Genomic DNA, 21,228 nt, shown 5'->3' with positions numbered 1-21,228 from the left:
GCCCCTTGTGCACAGGCATCACTCAGCCTGCCACCAGCCAGGCCCTGGCATGGCCTTTGGGAAACCCCAGGAGGTGGGTTGGCTTCTTTCCATCTCTATTTCCCCGTCTGTGAAATGGGCACAATCAGATGTGCCTCACAAATTGGATGTTAGATGGGTCCTTCCTTCTCTCCTTCCTTCCTTCCTTCCTTCCTTCCCTCTCCCTCCCTCCTTCCTTTCATCTATCATCCTCTCTCCCTCTCTTTATCTATCTGTCCATCCATCCATCCGTTCACCCATCCATCCATCGTCTATCTTCTCCAATCTCCCCCAACACACACACACACACACACACACACACACACACACGCTGGGTCACAGATTTCCCACCTGTTAGATGAGTGGTTAGTGCTCATTAGTGGTTTCCAGGTGTTTACTTGGGGATGCTGTATTTTGAAAGATTGGCTCTGCTAAGCATGCTGAGTGAATTCAGTACTACCCAATTCATTTCCTCATTTTAAAATGTCGGTCAGAGCTCCCCTGTGGGTGGGTGGAGTGTGGCTCTGAGCCTCCCTGACACCAGACAAAAGAACAGAAGCTTCCATAGCACCGAGTTTCCCAGAGGCTGCTCACCATGTTCTGGGCACCTCCAAAGACCCTCCGCTTGTATGGCTCCTTTGCTGACCTGAGGCCCAGCTCCTAGGGCTGTGCCCCAGCTTAGCCTCTGCTCTGGTGAGCAGGGCAGTGGAGGGAGTGACCTTTTGTCCCACTCTGCAAGGGGCTTTCTGTTCCTCATTGTTTAGCCATGACAGGGCAGTGGTTTGGTATTTTTTTTGTTGTTTTTTTTTTTTCCTGTCCAAGAGCATAAACAGGCCTCAAGATTGTTTAAAGGAGGGCTGACCTCCTCCGCCCGCTGCCAGCAGCTCGGGCTGGAGTCAGAGCGGCAGGAGGAAGTGTAGGGAAGGGGATTCAGAGCGGGATTCAGACAGGAAAAGACCCTGGAGGGGAGGCCGCTGGGCAGTGGCCTGGGGGCCCTGGGGGTCCAGCTGCCCGCCTTTGTCCCGGAACCCTTGCCCCATGGGTGGAGAGAGAGCCCAGACTTGGCCAAGGCAGGGCCCTTTCCCGTCAGGTCCTTTGGGCCCTGACAGGAAATCCTCCCCCAGGCAGGGCAGGCGCCCTGGGCTGCATCACAGAGGGCTGCCCCGGCGAGGGGGGGCGGGGGAAGGAGGAGTCCTCTCCCCGCAGGGAGCTGCCAGGCCTGTGGCTCTCAGGGCCCACAGGAGTGAGGGGCTCCCCTAGTTACCCCTAGGGTACTTGGGGGGAGGAAGCCCACCGTGTGCAGGGTCCTTGAGACCTGTGCCCGCCACCCTGGGGGGCAGGGGGCTCGAGGGAAGGAGGTATGACCCCTCCCTGCCCTCAGGGTGCTGTCTGCGGTGGGGTTGGGGGGAGGCTGCCGCCCGGGCTGCTCAGTCAGAGTGCGAGGCACAGCGGGCTGCAGGGGGGCTGGGGGGGCACTTAGGCGCTGCGTTGCAGCTAATGTGCAGCGAATGGTGGTGCGAAGGGGGCTGCAGGAAGCACGATCCTCCGGTCTCGGGGCTCCCCCAGCCTTTGATTGCTAGGTCTCCTCCACGTGCTGCCCCAGCGCATCTTGCTCTGGCCTGCCTGCTGCTCAACTTTGCTCAGCACTGGAGCATGGGAATCGCTTGGCAGGTTTTCTTTTTTCTTTTCTTTTCTTTTCTCTTCTCTTCTTTTCTCTTTCCTTTTCTTTTTTTTAACAGTGCAGCTTCCTGGGCGCCACCACCACCACCACCCCCCCCCCTCCGGGGGTTCCTGCCCCTTCTTTGCGGTGGGAGTGAGCATTATAATAGACCCCCGCCAGGGGCTTGGGACGCAGGCAGTGACCCCCACCCCCAGTAAGTGGGAGGAGCCCCGAGAAGGGGCTTTACTCCAGGAGCAAACAGGGAAGGAGGAAGTATCAGGACTGAGTGAGTGTGTGTGAGTGTGTGTGTGTGTGTGTGTGTGTGTGTGTGAGAGAGAGAGAGAGAACGTGTGTGTGTGCGCATGCGGGCGCAGCCATGGGCATATCAGCTTACAGTCCAGATGGGGTGGAAGTTACTTTTTAGGCTCTGGGTCATGCAGAATGGATCCCACTTCCCTTGCCAGCCTGCATCTCTCCCAGCCTCCTTAGAGCTGCCTTCCTGGGGTTTGGCACCAGGCCTGGGGTGAGGGTGTGGGTGAGGGATGGGCCTCAGGGGCCGATCAGCATGGAGGGTGCACCCGTGTTAGGGCTTGGTGTCCCTGGCGCCAAGGGTGGGCCCCTCCAGGAAATGATCCTGTAATGAAGCCCACTGCTGACATTACTGCGCCCTGAGCACCTAACCGTCAATACACGCCAGGCTCCGCGGTGGCAGCGAATGGTCACCGGGCAGAGGAGGCAGCTCGGCCAAGGCCATGGGGGCCACAAGAGCCACAGGTCGCTGCGCAGCCCCTGGGGGTCATCCCCCGATGCTTCCAGCTGTTGGCGCCGAGCTGTGTGCAGCCAGGGTAGGTCTGCCAGGCCGAGTGCGGCAGGCAGCTGGGTTTCCAGGCCCACTTGTCCTGGATGCAGGGACCAGCCAGGGGCCCACCTGCCCCTGGCTCCGGCAGTCATGCCTCCCTGGTGGTGCTGTGGAGGGGGAGGGGAAGGCCAAGTGACAGCCTGCCTCCCTACAGTTCATGCCCTCTGACCCCACGGGTTGGGGGGCGATGCTCTGGAGTGTGAACAATGTCACGGCATTGGTCCCACCTGAGGGCTGGGAGCCATTATGGGGCAACACCCAAGACAGCTGGAGACGGGTGCCCTGCTGGTGTAGGGGATCTTTGTGGGGTGCAGCTACATCCACTAAGTAGGGCACCTGGAGCACATTGACCAGCTCCTGGCACCCATAAGTGCTCCAGAAATGTAAGTATCATCATCAACGAACATTCTTCTCCTGAGCCCCAACTCTGCTGTGGCCCATGTTGGAAGCTGAGGGTCTAGAGGTGATGAGGTCGTCGTTTCTGCCCTTTGCATGGCAGACGTGTGCATGTGTGTATGTCTGTGTGTGTTCTGTGCACAGGTATACGCACGTGTGCATGCAAATGTACCCGCGAGGGTGGCAGGACGAGAAGGTACCCCATTTCAGCACAGTGAGATGATCCTCAGGAGGGCATATTCAGTGTTTAGAGAGAGCCCAGAGCGGGAGGAACCTGAATCAGCCTGGCGGAGTCCGGGAAGGCTTCCCAGAGGAGGCAGCACTCAGCTGGAAGGACAAAGGGGTGATTACCAGGTGCAAGAGGGAAGGCGAGGCAACCTAGGCACGGCTGATCTGTGCTGAACTCTGCCGTTCGCTGTGACCGAGGCCACCGCCTTCTGGGAGGCTTCAAGGCCTCGCCTCTGCCCCATGTGGTGAGAGGAGCTGGCCCCCCACTCCGGCCAGCTGGTTCCACGTCTCCGCCTGCAGACATGCGTGTGCTACACTGAGGGAGGAGGGGGGGGAGGTGAAAGAAGGTAGGGACTACCCTTCTTCTACCTCTACCCAGCCCCCACCAAAGGGAGAAGTCCCCATGTCAGTAGAGCCCCAGCAGGGAGAAGGCCAAACACTTGCAGGACGCAAGACAGGGATCTGGGCGTACAGCGTAGCAGGATCCACGGGTGGCCAAGCTAATGGCTGTCCTCCCCTTCCCCATTCCAGGCTGTGTTTATCCCCTATGTCCCAGAGCCCGGAAGCTCGTGCCGGCTGCAAGAATACTACAACACAAAGGTCCAGATGTGCTGCAGCAAGTGTCCACCAGGTGAGGGCAGCCACTGGGGCCCTTGCCCTCAGCCTGGCTGGGTCCCTGTGGGGGCGGTGCCTTGAAGGGAGTGGGTGTGTTATGGGGGTTAGGGGGTCAGGGTCATGGCCCTGGACTCTTACTGAGCTCCCACTGGTTCCATGAAACGACCCCCTGCTCCCTCTTGCTTCTGGGCCTTTGTACATGCTGTTCTCTCTGCTTGGTGCACTTCCCAACCCCTTTCCCCTGGTCTACTCCTGCTTATCGCTTAGGCCTCTGATGTTTCCCTCCTCCAGGAAGCCTGCCAGCACTGCCTGGCCAGATCTGACTCCTCCTTTCCGCTCCCACTGGCCCTTGGCATCCCCCATGGCAGCAGCTCTTTTGACATTGTGAGATCCTGCCCTGGATCTCTTTTGTTGCCCCCACTGTGTGCTCCTCAGAACAGGGACTGTGGCTTGTTCTCTGCTGAATCCCCAGCACTCGGCACAATACCTGGCACATAGCAGGTGCTCAGAGCATATTTGACTGAATCAGTGACTGCTACCCATTTCACAGATGGTGGACCCGAGGCCTAATCCCAGTTGGGAGAGGCAGGTGGCCCAACACCTGGTGCTGTCCATCCATTCATTTGTTTATAATTTATTCCTGTGATGTTTATAAAGCATTTTCTGAGTGTCAGGCACTGTTCTGAGTGCTGGGAATACAACAGAGAGCAGGGCAGACAAAATCCTCGCCCTTGTGGATTTTGCATTCTAACAGAGGCCTAGACAAATAAACCAGTAGAAGAAATAGACGTATGGTCTGTGAAGGAAACAAGGCAGGGGAAGGCAGACAGAGACAGAGTAGGACATGCTGTTCTATATGGGGTGGTCATGGAAGGCCTTTCTGAGGAGCTGACACGTGGGCAGAGGCATGCAGGAGGCGAGGGAGTGAGTTATGCAAACATACGGGGTGGGGGGAACAGCACGTGCAAAGGCCCTGAGGTGTTAGCTTCTTTGGTGAACGTGGAGAACAGCGTGTGTCCTAGAGTGAGTAAGCAGGGACCATGGTAAGGAGTTTAGATTTTCTTCTGCAGGATCCAGAAAGGCATTGAAGAGCTTTGAGCCTGAGATGTGGGCAGGCACATATGTACCTGTCACCTCCAATGGCCATTTTAAGAGACCCCAGGGGAAGTGACTCTTCTTTCTCCTGTTAACCGGTAGGGTCTCTGTAAGGAGTTACTAGATTAGCACAGCAGTGGAGGTGGCAGGATAAGAATGGGGACAGACACTCAGAAGAGAAACTTCTTAAAGGTTCGCCTGGGTGTTCTCCCATCCCCTGGCATGCCTTCTCTGGAGGCCTTTGGGAGTCCCATGGCCTCATCCTTGATGGGATACCAGGGATGACTACTACTGCCTTTTTTACCTTTCCCAGCTGGAGAATTTCAGCCAACTATAAAGAAGAAAGGAACCGGCAAACCAGTTCTAACTAAAGTGTTATTGACTAATAATAGGCAATTCCAATGGTGGAATTCCAGGCACCTGAAAAGAGCAGAGAGGAAGATATTTTATGAGCACTGCGGGGTTCAAAGATGGCATGACAGCTGGTACATGTTAGATGGGAAAGGATGCAGAGTCGAAACTCCATCAAAGAGCCTTCCCAGCCAGGCCTCGCAACTCTGGGGCTCTGGAGGACAAGGGATGAGCCCAGGGTCCCGGCAGAACCCCCCAGCCCTCCCCTCCTCCGCTGAGACTCCTGGCCTTGCTTTCTCAGGCTACCACGTACAATCCTTATGCAACAAGACCTCAGACACCGTGTGTGACTCCTGCGAGAGCAGCACATACACCCAGCTCTGGAACTTGGTCCCTGCGTGCTTTAGCTGTAACTCCCGCTGCAGCTCTGGTGAGTTGGCCCAGAGTGAGGGGTAGTCCTGGGCATCCTCCCCTGGCCACCATGCACTCCAGCCCCTTTGCCTGGGAGCTGGCTGGGATTATCCCAGACCTTTGTTTTCATGCCCCAGGGCACAGGTACAGCTCTTTACTTTTTATCAGCGGCACTGTCATCCTCTGTCTCACCGAATCCTCTTTAATAGCCCCTTGGGGCAGACAGGCCAAGGGCAGCAGTGGGAAAATGGTGCCTGGTTTTAGAGTTGAGGACATTATGCTTGGGAAAGCAGGCATGCTCGTTCCTGCTGCGATGGAGACTCTGTGTCCGGCAGTCTCTTGGCCCCGTCCTGAGGGCGGTTCAGCGGTCTGCTGGAGACCAGAGCTGTCTGGGGGTGGTGGGGCTGGGTGGGAAGACAGAGTGGGCATGGCAGTGGGTGGGGCTGGTGGAGGCAGGAGTGACCCTCGGCTGTCTTCTCGCACCTCTAGACCAGTTGGAAACTCAAGCCTGCACAGCAAAACAGAACCGCATCTGCACCTGCAAGCCGGGCTGGTACTGCACCCTGGGAAGGCAGGAGGGGTGCCGGCTATGCGTGCCGCTGCGCAAATGTGGCCCTGGCTTCGGCGTGGCCAAACCGGGTATGGGGCCAGGGCCAGAGGTCCTCGGGGACCCCCTTGGGCCTCTCCTTCCTTGGAGCATCGTCAGTGGCGGCCAGGTGCCTGGTACCCATCTGTCCAACCATCCCGATTCATTCTTTCCTCCAGCACTCCTGATCAGGCACCTCCTGTGTGCTAGGCCCTGGGGATCCAGAGATGGATCAAATTAAGCCCCAGGCTACTGGAAGATCGGGTGGTGCCCCAGGAAGACACAGTCACTAGAATTAGTTAAGGACAAACCGCCCAGGTGTGTGTGTGTTCGTGTTAAAGGGGAGAGGTGCAGACCGAATTCCTCAGGCCCCTCATTCTTCCCCGAGGGCTCCAGTTCCCCTAGGGCCAAGGCGCACCTCTCCATGGACTATCTGAGTTGGTGACAGTTTCTGATTTTTCTTGAAGGAACTGCAACATCAAATGTGGCATGCGCTCCCTGTGCCCCAGGGACGTTCTCCGACACAACGTCATCCACGGATACTTGCAGGCCCCACCGGATGTGAGTGGCTGAATCCTCTGCTTCTGAAGGAACAAGGAGGGGCTGTCCCAGGGTGATCATGAGGCCTAGAGCACAGAACAGCGTGCCATGGTGGCCAGAATCCCCCGTTACTCCCTCGGGTTGAGGCATTGCCGAGCCCTGTTCAATGCCAGGACTGGTTTATCTGACAGTAGGTGGGTCCCTGAACAGACAGCATGGTGAGCAAGAGTTTTGCTCTGGAAGTCAAGACTGGGTGGGGTCATAGGGGACATAAGTCTTGAAAGAGGGCGTGGCACACGAACCCGCTCCCCTAACCCAGTTGCTGGGCCCCTTGCACACTGGCCTAGGTCCCACGAGTGAGCCCAGCTACCCTGAGCCATTCAATCCCCTCTTGTCCCTGACCAAGCCCCCTCCTCCCCCAGCTGTAGCTCGGTGGCCATCCGTGGCACCTCAGAGATGGATGCAGTCTGCACATCTGTGCTCCCCACCCTGAAAGTGACCCCGGGCCCAGCCCTCACAAGATCCCAACACATGGAGCCGACTCCACGGTCCAGCACAGCTCCAAGCACCTCCGTCCGGCTCCCGATGGCCCCAGGTCCTCCAAGTTACCCAGTTGAAGGGCGCAACACAGCAAACATGTCTCTTCCCATCGGTAAGTCACAAGGGGGCCCATTCATCCTTCCTCCCTCCCTCCCTCCCTCCCGTCTTAGAGTCTTACCAAGAGCTTGTTATGGGCTAGACCCTGTACGCCATCCTGGGATGTAGGTAGCGTTGAGACTTGCCTTCTTCCAAGACTTACTAATGCCACTAGGAATTACTGGGTGGGGAGAGGTAGGGTCAGCGTTTTATGTGAAAGTGGAGATGGTCTTCTGGTTGCCGTTTCCGACGAACCTATTAGGCTTTGACAGTGGGCTGGACCAGGTCACCTCATGGGCTTCCCTTCTGGGGTTAGGACTACATCAGGCCAGAGGGCTCAAACTCGTGGCCCTTGGGCTGAGTGTGGCCTACAGACACGTTTCGTTTGGTGCACGGATTTTGGGTTGTTTTGTAATCAAATTTGAGAGCCTCTGCACTGGGCTTGCCCCTCGCCTGCGATGGCCCCAGTCATCTTTGGTTGTCAGCTGACCTGCCTGGTCCCTGGTACATTTGAGTTTGCTTTTTGCAGCTGTTTTGAGCTTCTCTTTTCCTTCTAGGACTGATTGTGGGTGTGACAGCATTGGGTCTGCTAATAATAGTCCTGGTGAACTGTGTCATCATGACCCAGAAAAAAAGTAAGATTCCATCCTTCCTTCATTCATCCATCTATTTACACATCCGTTCAGGAAGCTTTTCTGGGGCATCCCTCTGAGTCCAGCACTGGGCACAGCCTTATGGGTCAGACAGAGCTGGGTATGGCAGCCCCTGTCCTTAGGATCTTAGAGTCTGGGGCGGAAGGCACTTCCACTAACTTATCTACTAAAAGGCAAGATGCCCTCAGGGCTATCCAAGAGGGTAGAAGTCCAGGATTCTTGTCTGGGAATCCTGGGGGTTCAGGCCTTCTGGAGCAGGTGGCATCTGAGCTGGGCAAGATTTTGATGGAGACATGAGTGCAGGAAAGAAAGGGCATGCAAAGCAGGGGGCATGGTATGAGCAAAGGGGGGCAGGCTGAAGAATGGTTTGGGGGGGGTGTTGAGGGCTGGCTGGAGAGTTGGGTATGGGGGCTTCTGTGTACCTTGTCTGATAGGTAATTGCTCCCCCCAGGGCTGGGCCTACTCCGACTGCTTCTGCTTGGGCCCCGTGATCCCTCCTAGTTAGAAGAGATGTGACCTGAGGAAGTCACTGTCTCTGACTTGTCCCCTCTCTCCTCTTTGCAGAGAAGCCCTTCTGCCTGCACGGAGACGCCAAGGTGGTGAGTGCCCCTCTGCCTTCCCCCTCCTCCTTCCCTTGTCTTCTTCCTGCTGGGCTGGGTTGTCCCATGGGAAGCAGTGAATTCTCTAGGTTGGTCTGTCCGGCGTCAGGCAGCGTGCAGAGCCCTGGGAGGCTGAGAAAAGGCCAGCCAGGGTCTGTTGCTGGGACTAGTAAAGGTGACTTGAGTGTGAAAGGCCATATCAGGGAGGAGAGGGGTCAGTGGTGTCAGTGGCAGGCGTGTGGTCACGGACCCATGGTGTGACCTTGGACTGACATGAAATTGCTCATGGCTGTTTCCTCACCGTTAAATGGGGACAGCGTCTCAGCCAGCTTGCAGGGCTGTGCCTTTCACCCAGCTGGCAACAGTTCTCAGCATCTCCATCATGTTTACAAAGCACTTCCTCACGGAGCAGTGGTTCTCAAGCTGCGTGCGAGGGTACCCAAGTGTTCCACAGAGGGTCCTTCCTGGGGGGTCATCTCTGGGGTTGAGGTTAAGACTAGTGGTCTGGGCCTGGGTCCTCCCCCAACTTCACCCTCTGATCATTTTTATGAAGTAGAGTCTGTGCAGGATTTTTGCTAGAAACAGAACACCAACATAGTATTTCATCAGTTCTCCATCAGGAGGGCATTTGGCTGCAAGTAACCAAAACCATTAGGGTGACTTAAAAGGGCTTTATATTCTGTCACACCACAAAGTTGAGGGGTTGATGGCTGCTGGAGCGGTTTGGTTGCCTCCTTCTGTGAAGCCAGCAGGACCCCAGGCTCTGCCATCTTTGGTGTGTTGGCTTTTGTTCTCTTGCTTGTGGCCTGTGTCATAAGATGTCATAAGATGATAATCACCACTGCGTATGTGACCTCCAGATTTGAGGCAGGAAAAAGAGGGGAACTGGCCAGGACAGCCATGGTGCCTTTTACAGGAAATCAGACACTTTCCTAGAAGCCCTGGGTAGACGTCTCCTTTTGTCTCATTGGCCAGATGGTATCATGTGACCACCCCTAGCTGCAAGGGAGGCTGCAAAAGGGGGTGCTTTGCTTTCCTAGCCTTTATGGTAGAGGAGAACCGGGGAGAGGGCTTGGAAATGGGTGTGGGGTGAGCCAGTACATGGTGTCTGCTGCCACTCTGCACCAGGTAGGCAGGGCAGGTTTTTATATCCGGTTTTACAGATGAGGAAACAAGAGTCCAAAGAGTTCCCTCCATGTCCCCCGTCCTGCTGGGGCAGGGTTTCTCAACTCTGCCTGCTAATTCTTTGTCATGAGGGGCTGTCCTGTGCATTGTAGTCTACTTAGCAATATCGCTGGCCTCTCCCCACTAGAGGCCAGTAGCACTGCCTCCCAGGAGTGAGAAGCAAAACGTCTCCAGACATTGCCAAAGGGCCCCCAGAGGGCAGGATCACCCCCGGTTGGGAACCACTGTGCTAGGGTAAAGCTCAGTCCTGGTGGCCCAGTGCCTGAGGTTTACACAGGGTTTTGGCCTTGGTAGGGACCAGACTGATTTCATCCTCTGATTGTCCTGACAAGAAAAGAGGTACAGAGAGGGAAAATGACTTGCCCAAGGTCACACAGCAATATGTCTCTGGACTCCTGGCCCAGTGCTCTTTGACCTGCCCTACGGTATTTCAGCAGACAGAAACACTGGTTTGGGAGTTCAAACTATTTCCCACTTCCCCGGTGTGTGAATGCCACTCCTTCGTTTTTCGGGCTTCAGTTCAGTGACACTGACAGTTGCTGCCTGGTGGTCCATAGAGCAAGTGCGCTCTCTAAGCTCCACCCCGGCACCCAGCTGCCACTTTCTCTTTGCTGACCAAGTGTTTCCCAATACTGGGTGCAGTGGAGCTGTCCCAGGTGTGGCCTGGAGCCCCCGCTTCCCCTTTTCTTTCACTGGGTTTTGTGTTCACTGAATGTGAGCGACTCCACTGCTGTTTGTTGAGTGCTATTGCATGTAGAGCCCAGGGATGTGCTGGTAACTGACCCTCCAGGTGGGGAAAAAAAAACCCAAAACCCTGATTCCTGGAGTTCGCTCATTTCTGTGTTATAAACGCTCCCACCATGGCCAATTTCAAGCTACTTACTGAATGTGGAGCTGGGAAGAAACACGCACAAGTCTGAGCTGGTTCCAGCGCCCCACTGGCTGAGCCCCGGGCCAGGGCCTGCATCCTCACACGCCCCCTGTGAGGTACACAGTGTCATCATCCCTATTTCACAGATGAAGAAACTGAGACTCAGGGAGGTTCAGGTACCTGTGTGAGGTTAGGCCACTTGGTGAGGGGCAGAGCCCAGCTTTGAAGCCCAGTCTGAATCTGCAGGACTTGTCTTTACCCACCGTCCTGTTCGCCCAGGGCAGATGTTCAGAATTGTTCCAGGCACCCCCCATCCCCAGCAGGGACTGTCCTCAGAGGTTGGTCCCCTTCCCAGCTACCCTTCCGTCCCCGGGCTCCCAGCCCTGCCCTCACCCCCATGCTCAGCCTGCGCCCCACTCCGTTCCTCAGCCGGCTGGCAGTGGTCCTGCTAACGGCGGCCTAGTATAATGTTCCTGGCCCAGGCCACTGGGGTTGAAAGCATGGTGACTCAGCACTTCCCTGTTCCTCCTTGTAACGCCAAGGCATGGCAGGACGGTGGCTTCCCTTTGTTCAGAAAAGGCCAGCATAACCACACGTGTGAGCTCACCCACAATCACTGCCACAGACACACTCACACAGGCTCTCGTTTCATAAAGAGGGAGAATGTTCACGCGGTGCTGAATGTGGGCCAGGCACAGTACTGAGCGTCGTTCAGTCTCACAGCCGTGCTGTGACACAGGCAGTATGATTATTGCCCCAGTTTTACAGCCCAGGAATCTTGGGCTCAGAGAAGTTAAGTACCTTTCCCAAGGTCACACAGCGAATGGGTGGCCTGAGACACAGACTTAGGAGTGCCTCTCTTCACCACCTCCAGCACACAAGCTAATTGCACCACTCACAGACATGCACACGTGCTCCGTCACACAGAGACACACGTGTGTGCACACTTCAGACACCCTAACACCTATACATACAGGTGTATGAATCTCAGGAACACACGCTCACATATGCAGACAGACACAGGCTCAGGCAGCGGCTTTGCCGGGGTCTCTGCTTCCGCCCATGGCGGGGCCAGGCTGGGAGGTGAGGAGGGCCGGCTGGGATCCTGTTTGTTCAGTGAGCCCCCTCAGGGCTTCCCCGTCCTGGGGTCCCAGCCCAAGGAACAGGACTCAATACATCTGCCCCACTCAGAGCCTGCCTGAACTTTGCGACTCGTGGCTTTTGGGGGAGGGAGGCAAGCTGTGACCTTTGGGGTTTCTGTTCTGCCTGGCCCTAGCCACCAGCAGAAAAGTGGGATGCAGGTTGAAAAGCCCCTTCTCTGGGGACTGTGAAGAATGACATTTGGATGTGCCCCCTCCCCCTCCCTCTCCCCTGCCTGTCCAGGCTCCCAGCAGGGCTGGGGGTGGGGTCAAATACCAAGGTCAGACCATCTGAGCGAAGGTTCAGCATGAACTTGAAATGCTCTCCATTCCTCCAAAGCCGGGGGCGGTGAACCAAGGAGGCGGGACTGAGTGGGAAGCACGCAGCTCTGGTACACTGAGCCAGAGTGTACACTGAGCCACGGCCCCGCTGTGTGATACTGAGCAGGGGAATCACCCTCCCTGGGCCTCCGTGGCCTCACGGGGACTGCTTGCAAAGGATCCTTCTGGCCTGGAGTGAGAGTCTATGAGCTGACCTCGGGATATGCAGGGCTCAGGCAGGGCTGGGGGCTGCGGGGATTGGCACCTGTGTCCTTCCTGTGTCCTCCACCTCTGACCTCACCTCCCTGGCCCTGCTAGACTGCATCCCTCCAGCACTTACTCGCCTCAGTTCTCATTCTACCCTGGACCCTCTCATCCTGGGCAGGCCAGGGCAGTGGGTGAGAATGTGGCCCCTCTGTCTTGTTTCTGGAATCCAGTGATCGCCCAGAACCCCAAGGCAAGGGCTTGTGCACCTGTTCAGTTGGTGCGGACAGGCAGCCACCTTGGAGTGAAATTTCCAGGGGTTCCCAGCACGGGTGTCTGGAAATGTGGCACCTTGTCTTGAGCCTCTGGGGCTGAAACCCCAAACACCCAGGAAAGGTGTATAGGTTTTAGCCCAGATGCACCACGTCCTAACTCTGTGACCTTGGGCAAGTAACTCAACCTCTCTGGATCTCGGTTTCTGCATCTGCAAAGCGAGGATAACACTTGGCTGTTGGAAGGATCAGTATAGATAGTGTCTGGAGAGGCTTCAGCACAGTGCTTGGCATTGGATGCATTCAAGCGTCAGCTAATATTTTATTATTACTGTTGCTGGGATTTGTGTTTTATGAGGAAAAGATGGAGAGTCACAGAGCAGCTTGGGGAATGGAATCTGGAAAGTGTTGCCGAGACGGCAGGGCTGAGGGTCCTAAATGAGAGGACTGTCTACACTGGATTGACTGATTGAACACAAGGGCGAGCAGACGTTTTCTGTAAAGGTCCAGACAGTCAATATTGTAGGCTTTTTGGATCATCTGGTTTCTGTCATATCTCCTCAATCCTGCCATTGCAGTGGGAAAGCAGCCACAGACACAACATAAACAAATGGGCGTGGCTGTGTGCTGATAAAACTGTATTTATGGACACTGACATTTGAACTTCACGTAACTTCGTGTCACAAGATATTAGTCTTTAAATATTTTTTTCAAACATTTAAAAATGTGAAAATTATCCTTAGCTTGCAGCCTGTACGGAAACAGTGGCAGGCTGGACTTGGTCCGTGGCAGTAGCTTGCTGAGCCCTGATTTAACAAACCCTTGACCAGCGCTTACGATAGAACAGGCACTGTTCTGAGCGCTTTACAAAAACTCAGCCATTTAGTCTTCTCAATAACCCTAGGAGGTAGGTTGTTATTCTTTCCTTTATAGATGGAAAAACAGAGGCACAGAGAGGTTAAGTAACTTGTCCAAGGTTGCAGAGCTAGTGAGTGATGGAGTCATGATTTGCATGCATGTGGTCTGGTTCCGGAGTCCATGCCCTTGGCCGATAGGCTGAGCCGCATTGCTCCGTGCTGATGGGGTGACCTCAGGAAAGTCACTCTCCTTCTCTGGGCCTCTGCTTCCTTATGCAAAATGAGGGTGAAAATCCTGCCTCACCTCTAAGACTGTTTGGTGAACAGGGCCACGTGGCCCCTGCCCTCTTAGGGCTCACACTCCAGCAGGGCAGCGATGCTAATCACAGAAGCCACAGAGAATCACACGTCCTAAAAGTGCTGTGTGTGGAGAGAATGTGCAGAAGTGCTGTGTAAACTGTGAAGTGCTGATGGTGGTGAGAGGGAAGAGGGGGCGAGGAGCCGGCTGATGGGCTGACCACCCTCCCTCCCCCCTCGTCTCCCCATCCAGCCACATCTGCCAGCTGATAAGGCCCGAAGTGCCCCAGGCCCCGAGCAGCAGTATCTGCTGACCACGGCGCCAAGCTCCAGCAGCAGTTCCCTGGAGAGCTCGGCCAGCGCCGCGGACAGGAGGGCGCCCACCAGGCCCCAGCTGCAGGCGCCGGGCGTGGGGAAGGCCCCGGCCAGCTGCGGCAGCTCAGGTAAGAGGCGGGAGCCCCCCTGGCTTCCTCCCCGGCCCCCCTCCCCAGTGTGTTTCTTCCTCATTTCTGGCTGAGCTGTCTCTTCCTGGGCCTCCCCTGCAGGATGAGGCCTGAGCTCCTAGCAGGACACTGGAAGCCCTGCACCACCAGCCTGGGCCTCCCTCCAGCCTCCTTCCCTCTGCCTCCTCAGGTGAAACTGAGCCACAAGCTTCTTTCTGTTCTCGGAACCCCCACATCCCTCCCACCTTTGCCCTGCGGGTTCTCGCACCAGGAACACCCTTCCTTCTAGACCATCTCAGCTTATCCTCTGCGTCCCCAGTATCCAGGCAGGGAGTTTTCCTATATGTTATAATACATATAATATATAATATGTAAAATAGCATATAACAACGTTATACTATGTAAATATTATATATCAATATATGAATAATACATTGATATTGATGCTATATATGATATATGTAGTATGTAATATATTATATATTAATATTTTATATATATAAATGTTATATTAATATGTTAACTTTTACATTGATGTTATATATAATATATATAGCATATAACATGCTATATGTTAATATTGTAATATGTCATAATTATATATTTATTGTATATTATGTATGTTGTTATATATTATATTGTTATATATTGTATTAGATAATATTTTATTATTAATATATTATTAGAGTATATATTATAATTATATTATTTTTACAATATTAATACCTATTATATTTCCTCATCTTATCAGATGAGGAAACTGAGTCTCAGAGAGGTTAAACTGCTTATTCAAAGACACAGCTGGTAAACAGAAGAGCCAGGAATCACCCCTGGGCTCTCAGGGTCCAGAGTCAGCCTGGAAAGCTGAATGAGTAAATGATGTCCCTGGGACTCCACTCACTGTGCATGTAGTCCGGTCCCTTTGGGCCTGAGGCATCAGCACTGCGGATCCCACGTGGGGTGTGGAGAAGCCCGTGCTCTGTTTACACAGTCTGCATTTAGCCCTGGGCCTGGTCTGTGACCAGTGTCACCCCTGGTGGGCATCTGCAGTGCCCACATTGTAGGAGGCCCTGCGGGGGTCCCCCAGAAAGCCTGGGGCTTCCTCGGGCATGTTTTGTAGTGAGAGGCCAAGCCCAATGGCCTGCATCTCCCCCTCTCACCTGGCAGCGCTGGCTGGCAGGTTGAGGAATGACCGTGGCCTTGGTTCATCCCCAGATGCCCTCCCAGCCGCTCTGGTGCCGTGAGACTCTGAACAGGCTCCTTAGCCCTGCCAAGCCTGAGCTTCCTGTCCTAGAGATGAGCATGGCAGCTCCTTGGCAGGGCTGCGACAGCATTCACTACCTGCCCCCTGACTCAGGCAGTGGGCTGCGGCGTCCCACTTCTAGTTTCCCATCATCACCCACCCTCATCAGTGTGATGTCTTGTCAGTGCCCTCACCCCAGCCTGAGAGCTCCCCAAGGAAGGGACTGGGTCAGTGCCTGGAACGTAGCAGGTGGCCCTAAATGTTTGTCGAATGAATAAATGAGATCAGAATATAAAGCTCTTGGTCTTCTTCTACCTCTTAGATTCATCTTTCTGCTTTCTTTGCAACACCTCTTCCACACACATCCTGGTGTGGCTTCCTCCTTGGGGACCCCTGACCGTGTCTGCTCCGCCCCCCCGCCCGCTGTCTCTTTTCTGTTCCTTCTGCGCCTCTCTGGCCTCTGCTCTCCCCTCCTCTCCGTCCCACCCGAGCACCTCTCCCCGCTCTGCGAATGGGTAAACCTCAGGTCTGTGACCCCCTCCTGGTCCCCCGTCTGCCCCCGCAATGTCTCGTTCACAGTGTGCACGGCCTTGGTGACTCTGAGTGACATTTGGGTGCTGTGGAGGCCCAGGGTGGAAAGTTCCTTCTGGCCCCATGATTTTAGCACCCCACCTCCACCCCGCTTGTTTGGGGCTGTTCTGAGCAGAGCAGCTCGCCAGCTCCATCCTCCTCCCGGAAACAAACTAGACTGGAAAACAAACAGCCGGTCCTCCTGGCAACCCCTGGACACTCAGGTCGCCATAGTAACAGCAGCAGCAACCATCCTTTTTGAGGGGCTATTCTGTGTCCGGCCCTTACATTGATCTCCTCAGCTTATCCACTATTTAGTCCCTCACTAGTTAGGAAACTCAGATGCCCACAGGGCTGGGAGGGGAGGTGGGGCTGAACCTGTGTCCTGAAGCCCTTGCTGCCAGTCGCATTCAGGTCTGTGGGTTCTGCATAGCCCGCTCTCCCCCATCTGGCTCCCAAGGGAAGCTCTAAATCCAGATTCTTAAAATGTAAACTCCTGAATTTTAAATGTTGGCAGCCAATTCACTTAAAAACACTACCACCACCAAGAACAGAACACATCTGTGGGCTGGATTTTATTCATTCACACGTGTCCCTGTTATAGGCACTAGGGCCACAATAGGGAACAGTCAGAAAGGCCCCACCCTTCTGGACTCAGGGCCTGGTCGGGGAGAACCCAATGAGGACTCCAGAAATGGATTGCACAGTGGGCGGAGCTAGGGGCTCTGGAGATTATAGCAGAGGGAGGGACACAGGGAGTGATGGATGGGCGGGAGTGAACCTCCTTTAGAGAGGGAAGCCACGGAGGCTTCTTGGAGGAGGTGGCCTCCAGGCTGAGGCCCAAGTAAAGGAAGGAGTGAGCTATGGGAATAGGGAAGAATGCTCCAGGCTGAGGGAGCAGCACGTTGCAAAGGCCCTGAGGCTTGGAGGGCTCAAGGAGCTGCAGGGAGGTGAGTATGGCTGGAGGGAACCCAGCCAGGATCTTAGAGCAGCAGGAGATGGGGTGGGGAGAAGGCAGGCACCAGGTCGTGCAGGGCCTCACAGGCCATGGTGAGAACTGTGTTTGGAGCAGCCAAGGAAATGATCTGGCTCTGGCTGCCGGTGGAGAGCAGACTGCAGAGGGGCCAGGTAGAAGCCAGGAGACAGGAGGAGACTGCACTAGTCCAGGGAGCGGATGGAGGTACAGGCGGTATGCAGGAGGTGGTGAACTTGAAGGTGGACCAGGTAGGAATCGCTGGTGCCTTGGATGTGGGGTGTGAGAGAAAGATGGGTCCAAGGCTTTGGGACTGAGCATCTGGGTGGATGGCAGGCGTGTGAACTGAGATGGGGAGAAGCAGGTTGGATGGGATATGGGGGTGGAATCAAGCTGAGGTACAGAAGACGTGGTTGGATATATGGGCCCAGCGTGAACCCCTGCTTCACTGAGCCTGTCTCCCCGTCTCTAGGAGCCATGCAGGCTCCGGAGATACGGCAGTAAACAGGGCAGAGTCATCCTTGCCTCAAGGGGATGGAAAGGGTCATTAGACCCATTTCACAGCTGAGCAAATGGAAGCTCCAAGAGTTTAAGTGACTTGGCCAAGTTTATGGAGGCAGAGCAGGGATCCAAACCCAGGACGGTCAGGCTGCGGAGCTCCAGGCATCCCGGCCTCAGTGATGAGGACAAACTACGTCCCCACCACACCCCATCCTGGAATCCCAGATTTATGAAATCTTAGAGGCAGCTCTATGTGGAAGGAAAAGATTTGCTGTGAATGAAGACAAGTTCAGGGTCAATGTTTAATTTCTGTAAAGGAGCAATTTCCAAGCCCTTTGATGTTGGTTCCTTGGCATAGAGATGACGGGCCAGTGGCAGGGGTCTCGCCTTTTCATAGCTGGTGTGGCCAGGGCTGCTGATGCCTTGCTGCAGTTTCGGGAAAGTAATTCATCTTTACTGCTTCACCAAGACTCTGTAATGTATCCTTCCTGTCCTGGCTCACTTCTCCGGTTCCTTGTGGGGAGTGTGTTATGTTCTTGGAGCACCTTCACTTGCTTTATATAGTTGGCTCCTCCCATCTGTGGGGTGACTTGGGCGGAGTATTCTTATTTGACAGGTGAAGAAACTGAGGCACACAAAGGTTTATGGGACTTGCCCAAGATGACACAGCAAAGCTGAGCTAGAACAGGGGCCTCTTGGCTCCTGGCACAGTGCTCTTTCCCCGCATGTCTTAATCTGCCTCTCGGGCAGGAGGCAGGCTGTGAAGACACCCCCCACTCCAAGGCCCCAGCTGACCACTTTCTCCTGTCTTGTGTTTAGCAGAGGCATCGTCTGGTGGCCACGGGACCCAGGTCAATGTCACCTGCATTGTCAACGTTTGCAGCGGCTCTGACCACAGCTCTCAATGCCCCTCCCAGGCCAGCTCCACGAGGGACACAGACACCAGCCCCTCTGGCTCCCCGAAAGATGAGCACGTCCCCTTCTCCAAGGAGGAATGCCCTTTCCAGTCCCAGCCAGAGGCTCCAGAGACTCTGCTGCAGAGCCCAGAGGAGAAGCCCCTGCCCCTCGGTGTACCTGATGCCGGGATGAAGCCCAGCTAACCAGTCTGGCGTGGCCTGTGTCACAGCCAAGGTGGGACCAACCCCTGGTCCTTCTAGGCCCCTCCCCCGCAGGACTCTGACTCTTTCTGGGCCAAATTCCTTTAGCGGCTTCCACGGCCTCAGCCTTCCTCTCACCTGCAGGCAGACGAGGCAGGGAGAGTCATGGTGTGTCCTGTCATGGTGTGTGTCTCTCTTGGAAGGCTGATGGACACGGATGCGCTGGGCAGCCTGGAACAAATCCCCTGCCTCTCTGAGAGCTGCGCCTCCAGCCGGTCCTGCATGCTTGGTTCCTGGAGCCCTTGTCGTTTTTGGTTTTTTACTTTTCTTTTAATCCCTGGGCTCTACCCGGCTCTGGCTTCCTGCTGGGGAGGAGGGATGCTGCATGCATCATCCTTGCAGAAGGGGCAGTGGGGAAAGAGCAGGGCTTTAGCCTGAATGTGAGACTGCAGGATGGTCCCAGTGGGGGTAGTAGGGGTGGATGTCATCAATCAGATGGTTCTGTGCGGGGAGCGGGTGGCAACCCCTGTAAGGGACAGGAGTCCCCCAGGTTAGCTCAGGACTTTTGGAAGCACCACCTCCAAATCCACTCCTGCTAGCTCCATCTCGTACCATGGGGTGAAAACCAGATGCCCAGGCAGGCAGCCTGAATGAGGGCTGTGACCTGGTTAAGATGGCAAACCTCTAACCGGAAATCTTCCAGTTTTAACATGTGGCAATTTAAAAAACAAACAAACAAAAAACCCATTAGCTACCATGCGGATAAACAAGCCAAGTGTAACAAAGCCAAACTCAGAGTTTGTATCCTCTGCCTTTGAGCTTCACTCCCATTTACCCCCAGTTTGAGCTTCCCCTCCCCCACTGTCTGGTGTGGAGCTCCAAGGCCACACCTTTTCCTATCAGGGAATTTCAGGAACTGGAGATGACTGAGGCCCTGCAACCATCTCCTCCTACCTCAGCCTGGACCTTCCTCCTTTGCCTTCCAAGGGGATGCTCCTGTTTCTCCCGACCCCCTCCCCCTGTTCTTGGAGTCCCAGGTCCCCATGGAGCCTCGGAGCCACTTTGGTACTGTGCCCACTGAGAGCCTGAGTGGTCGTGAGATGCTGAGAGCCAGTCCTGTGTCTGCGTTGTGTGTTGTGGTTCTGTGTAGCCCATGTTTTCAGATCATATGGCCTGCCGGAAGCAGCCGAAGCTAACACTTTTGCCGAGGGATTTTTCCCCATTAAGGGGTCAGCCCACTCCCCACAAACGCATGCCCAGGCCCCGTAGACAGTGGACAAGTGTGGCCTTAACCGGATTCTGGAAGGAAGGGGGATGGGGGCCTCCTTGAGAAGACTGTTGGGTCCCTGATATTTGGATCCCTTGTTGAAAAATTCCACTGGACTTGAACTTGGCAGCTGAACTTTTGGAAGGTAGGAGAAGCCCAGCCACTACCATGGAGTGAAGAAAGGCTTCCCACTCCGGAATCAAGATGTCCTTCTGCCTGGACTGGCCAGGGTCTCCAACCACATTGGACCCTTTATGGCCGTGGAGCACCTCTGCCCCCTGGTGGACCGTCTTGGGAGGACCTCAGGCCTCATTGTCATCACCCCAGCAGAACAGGGATGAATTGGAAGGAGACTCTTTCTGGGTGTGGCCTCATTTTGTTGCCAGAATTGCCACCAGACCCTTGGTCAAAACCCACCAACCCCCTCCCTTGAACAGGAACTAACATACACCTTTAAGTCGCAGGGTCTGGACACAAAGAAAGAAGCTATAGGAAGAGGGAAACAAAAACTGGATAGGACCCGCTGAAACCAAGATGGCGATGAATCTGACCTCTAGTAGACCCTGAGTCTCATTCTACACTGATTTTACTACATTAGCTACTAAATGACACACCTACAATGGCTGTGACCGGAAGTCACTGACCAAAAAAGGACAGAAAAGGGATGGCACCCCATTTCTAGGAAAACCCTGCCTCTTTCCCAGAAAAGTAATGCATTTGCCTCCCCATCATTCGCCTCACTCTAACCCCCATTGTCCTTACTCCTTAAAAGTAAATCCTTCTCACCATTAAGGCGAGAAGTGCATTTATGAACTAAGTTCCTGCTTCTCCATTCCCTGGCCATTGAATAAATCTCGCGCCGCTCTAATCTCAGCTTCGGTTTTGTTTTTGGCTGTGCGAACCCAAATGGAAAGAGGACCTTCTCTGCCAAGGCAGGGGGCCTCAGCCAGGCTAGGGCCTAAGTGGGGGGCCCATTCGACCTAATTTGGTAACAATTTTCCAGCTTGTGGGCTTGTGTTGATCCCAAGACGAGAGTTTGCACTGTATGTATCCCACACGACGTTCCTGCTTATAAATAAACCTTTCGTTTGTTTTACACATTGGCTGCTGGCTCTGTCTTTGGGTCTGAGCTGGGGGATGTCCATGGTCCTAGTGCCTGACACCAGTGTGAAGGGGAGAAGGTCATGGCCACTGGAGTCTGACAAGTCCAGGCTGTGGCGGGACCCCAGAAGCACCTGCATTACAGCTGAGAGCCCAGCTGTGCCCTCGGGCCTGTGAACAGTGGCAAGGCAGCCCTTTGTCCAGAGCCACCCAGCTGGCCTCCAAATACGCCCTCATCAC

The 21,228-nt window shown here is 54.9% G+C and overlaps 1 protein-coding gene across 1 annotated transcript in view; it reads left to right on the top strand.

Annotated features, from left to right (window-relative positions):
- Positions 1-20,985, top strand: part of TNFRSF1B (TNF receptor superfamily member 1B) — a 36,006-nt gene extending 15,021 nt beyond the window's left edge. The window contains exons 2-10 of the mRNA XM_022598263.2: positions 3,693-3,792; positions 5,524-5,652; positions 6,123-6,272; positions 6,687-6,780; positions 7,182-7,411; positions 7,953-8,030; positions 8,613-8,647; positions 14,047-14,236; positions 18,343-20,985. Of these exons, the coding sequence (XP_022453971.2) occupies positions 3,693-3,792; positions 5,524-5,652; positions 6,123-6,272; positions 6,687-6,780; positions 7,182-7,411; positions 7,953-8,030; positions 8,613-8,647; positions 14,047-14,236; positions 18,343-18,623 (1,287 nt within the window). The 3' untranslated portion in view covers positions 18,624-20,985. The remainder of the gene's footprint in view (positions 1-3,692; positions 3,793-5,523; positions 5,653-6,122; positions 6,273-6,686; positions 6,781-7,181; positions 7,412-7,952; positions 8,031-8,612; positions 8,648-14,046; positions 14,237-18,342) is intronic.
- The last annotated feature ends 243 nt before the right edge of the window (positions 20,986-21,228 follow it).

The sequence above is a fragment of the Delphinapterus leucas genome, chromosome 1, assembly GCF_059928025.1.
Source record: "Delphinapterus leucas isolate spDelLeu-1000000601 "Yukka" chromosome 1, BTC_Dleu_Yukka2, whole genome shotgun sequence".
Lineage (NCBI taxonomy): Eukaryota > Metazoa > Chordata > Mammalia > Artiodactyla > Monodontidae > Delphinapterus > Delphinapterus leucas.
The sequence above is the reverse complement of the archived record's forward strand: the minus strand, read 5'-3'. Positions and strand labels throughout refer to the sequence as shown.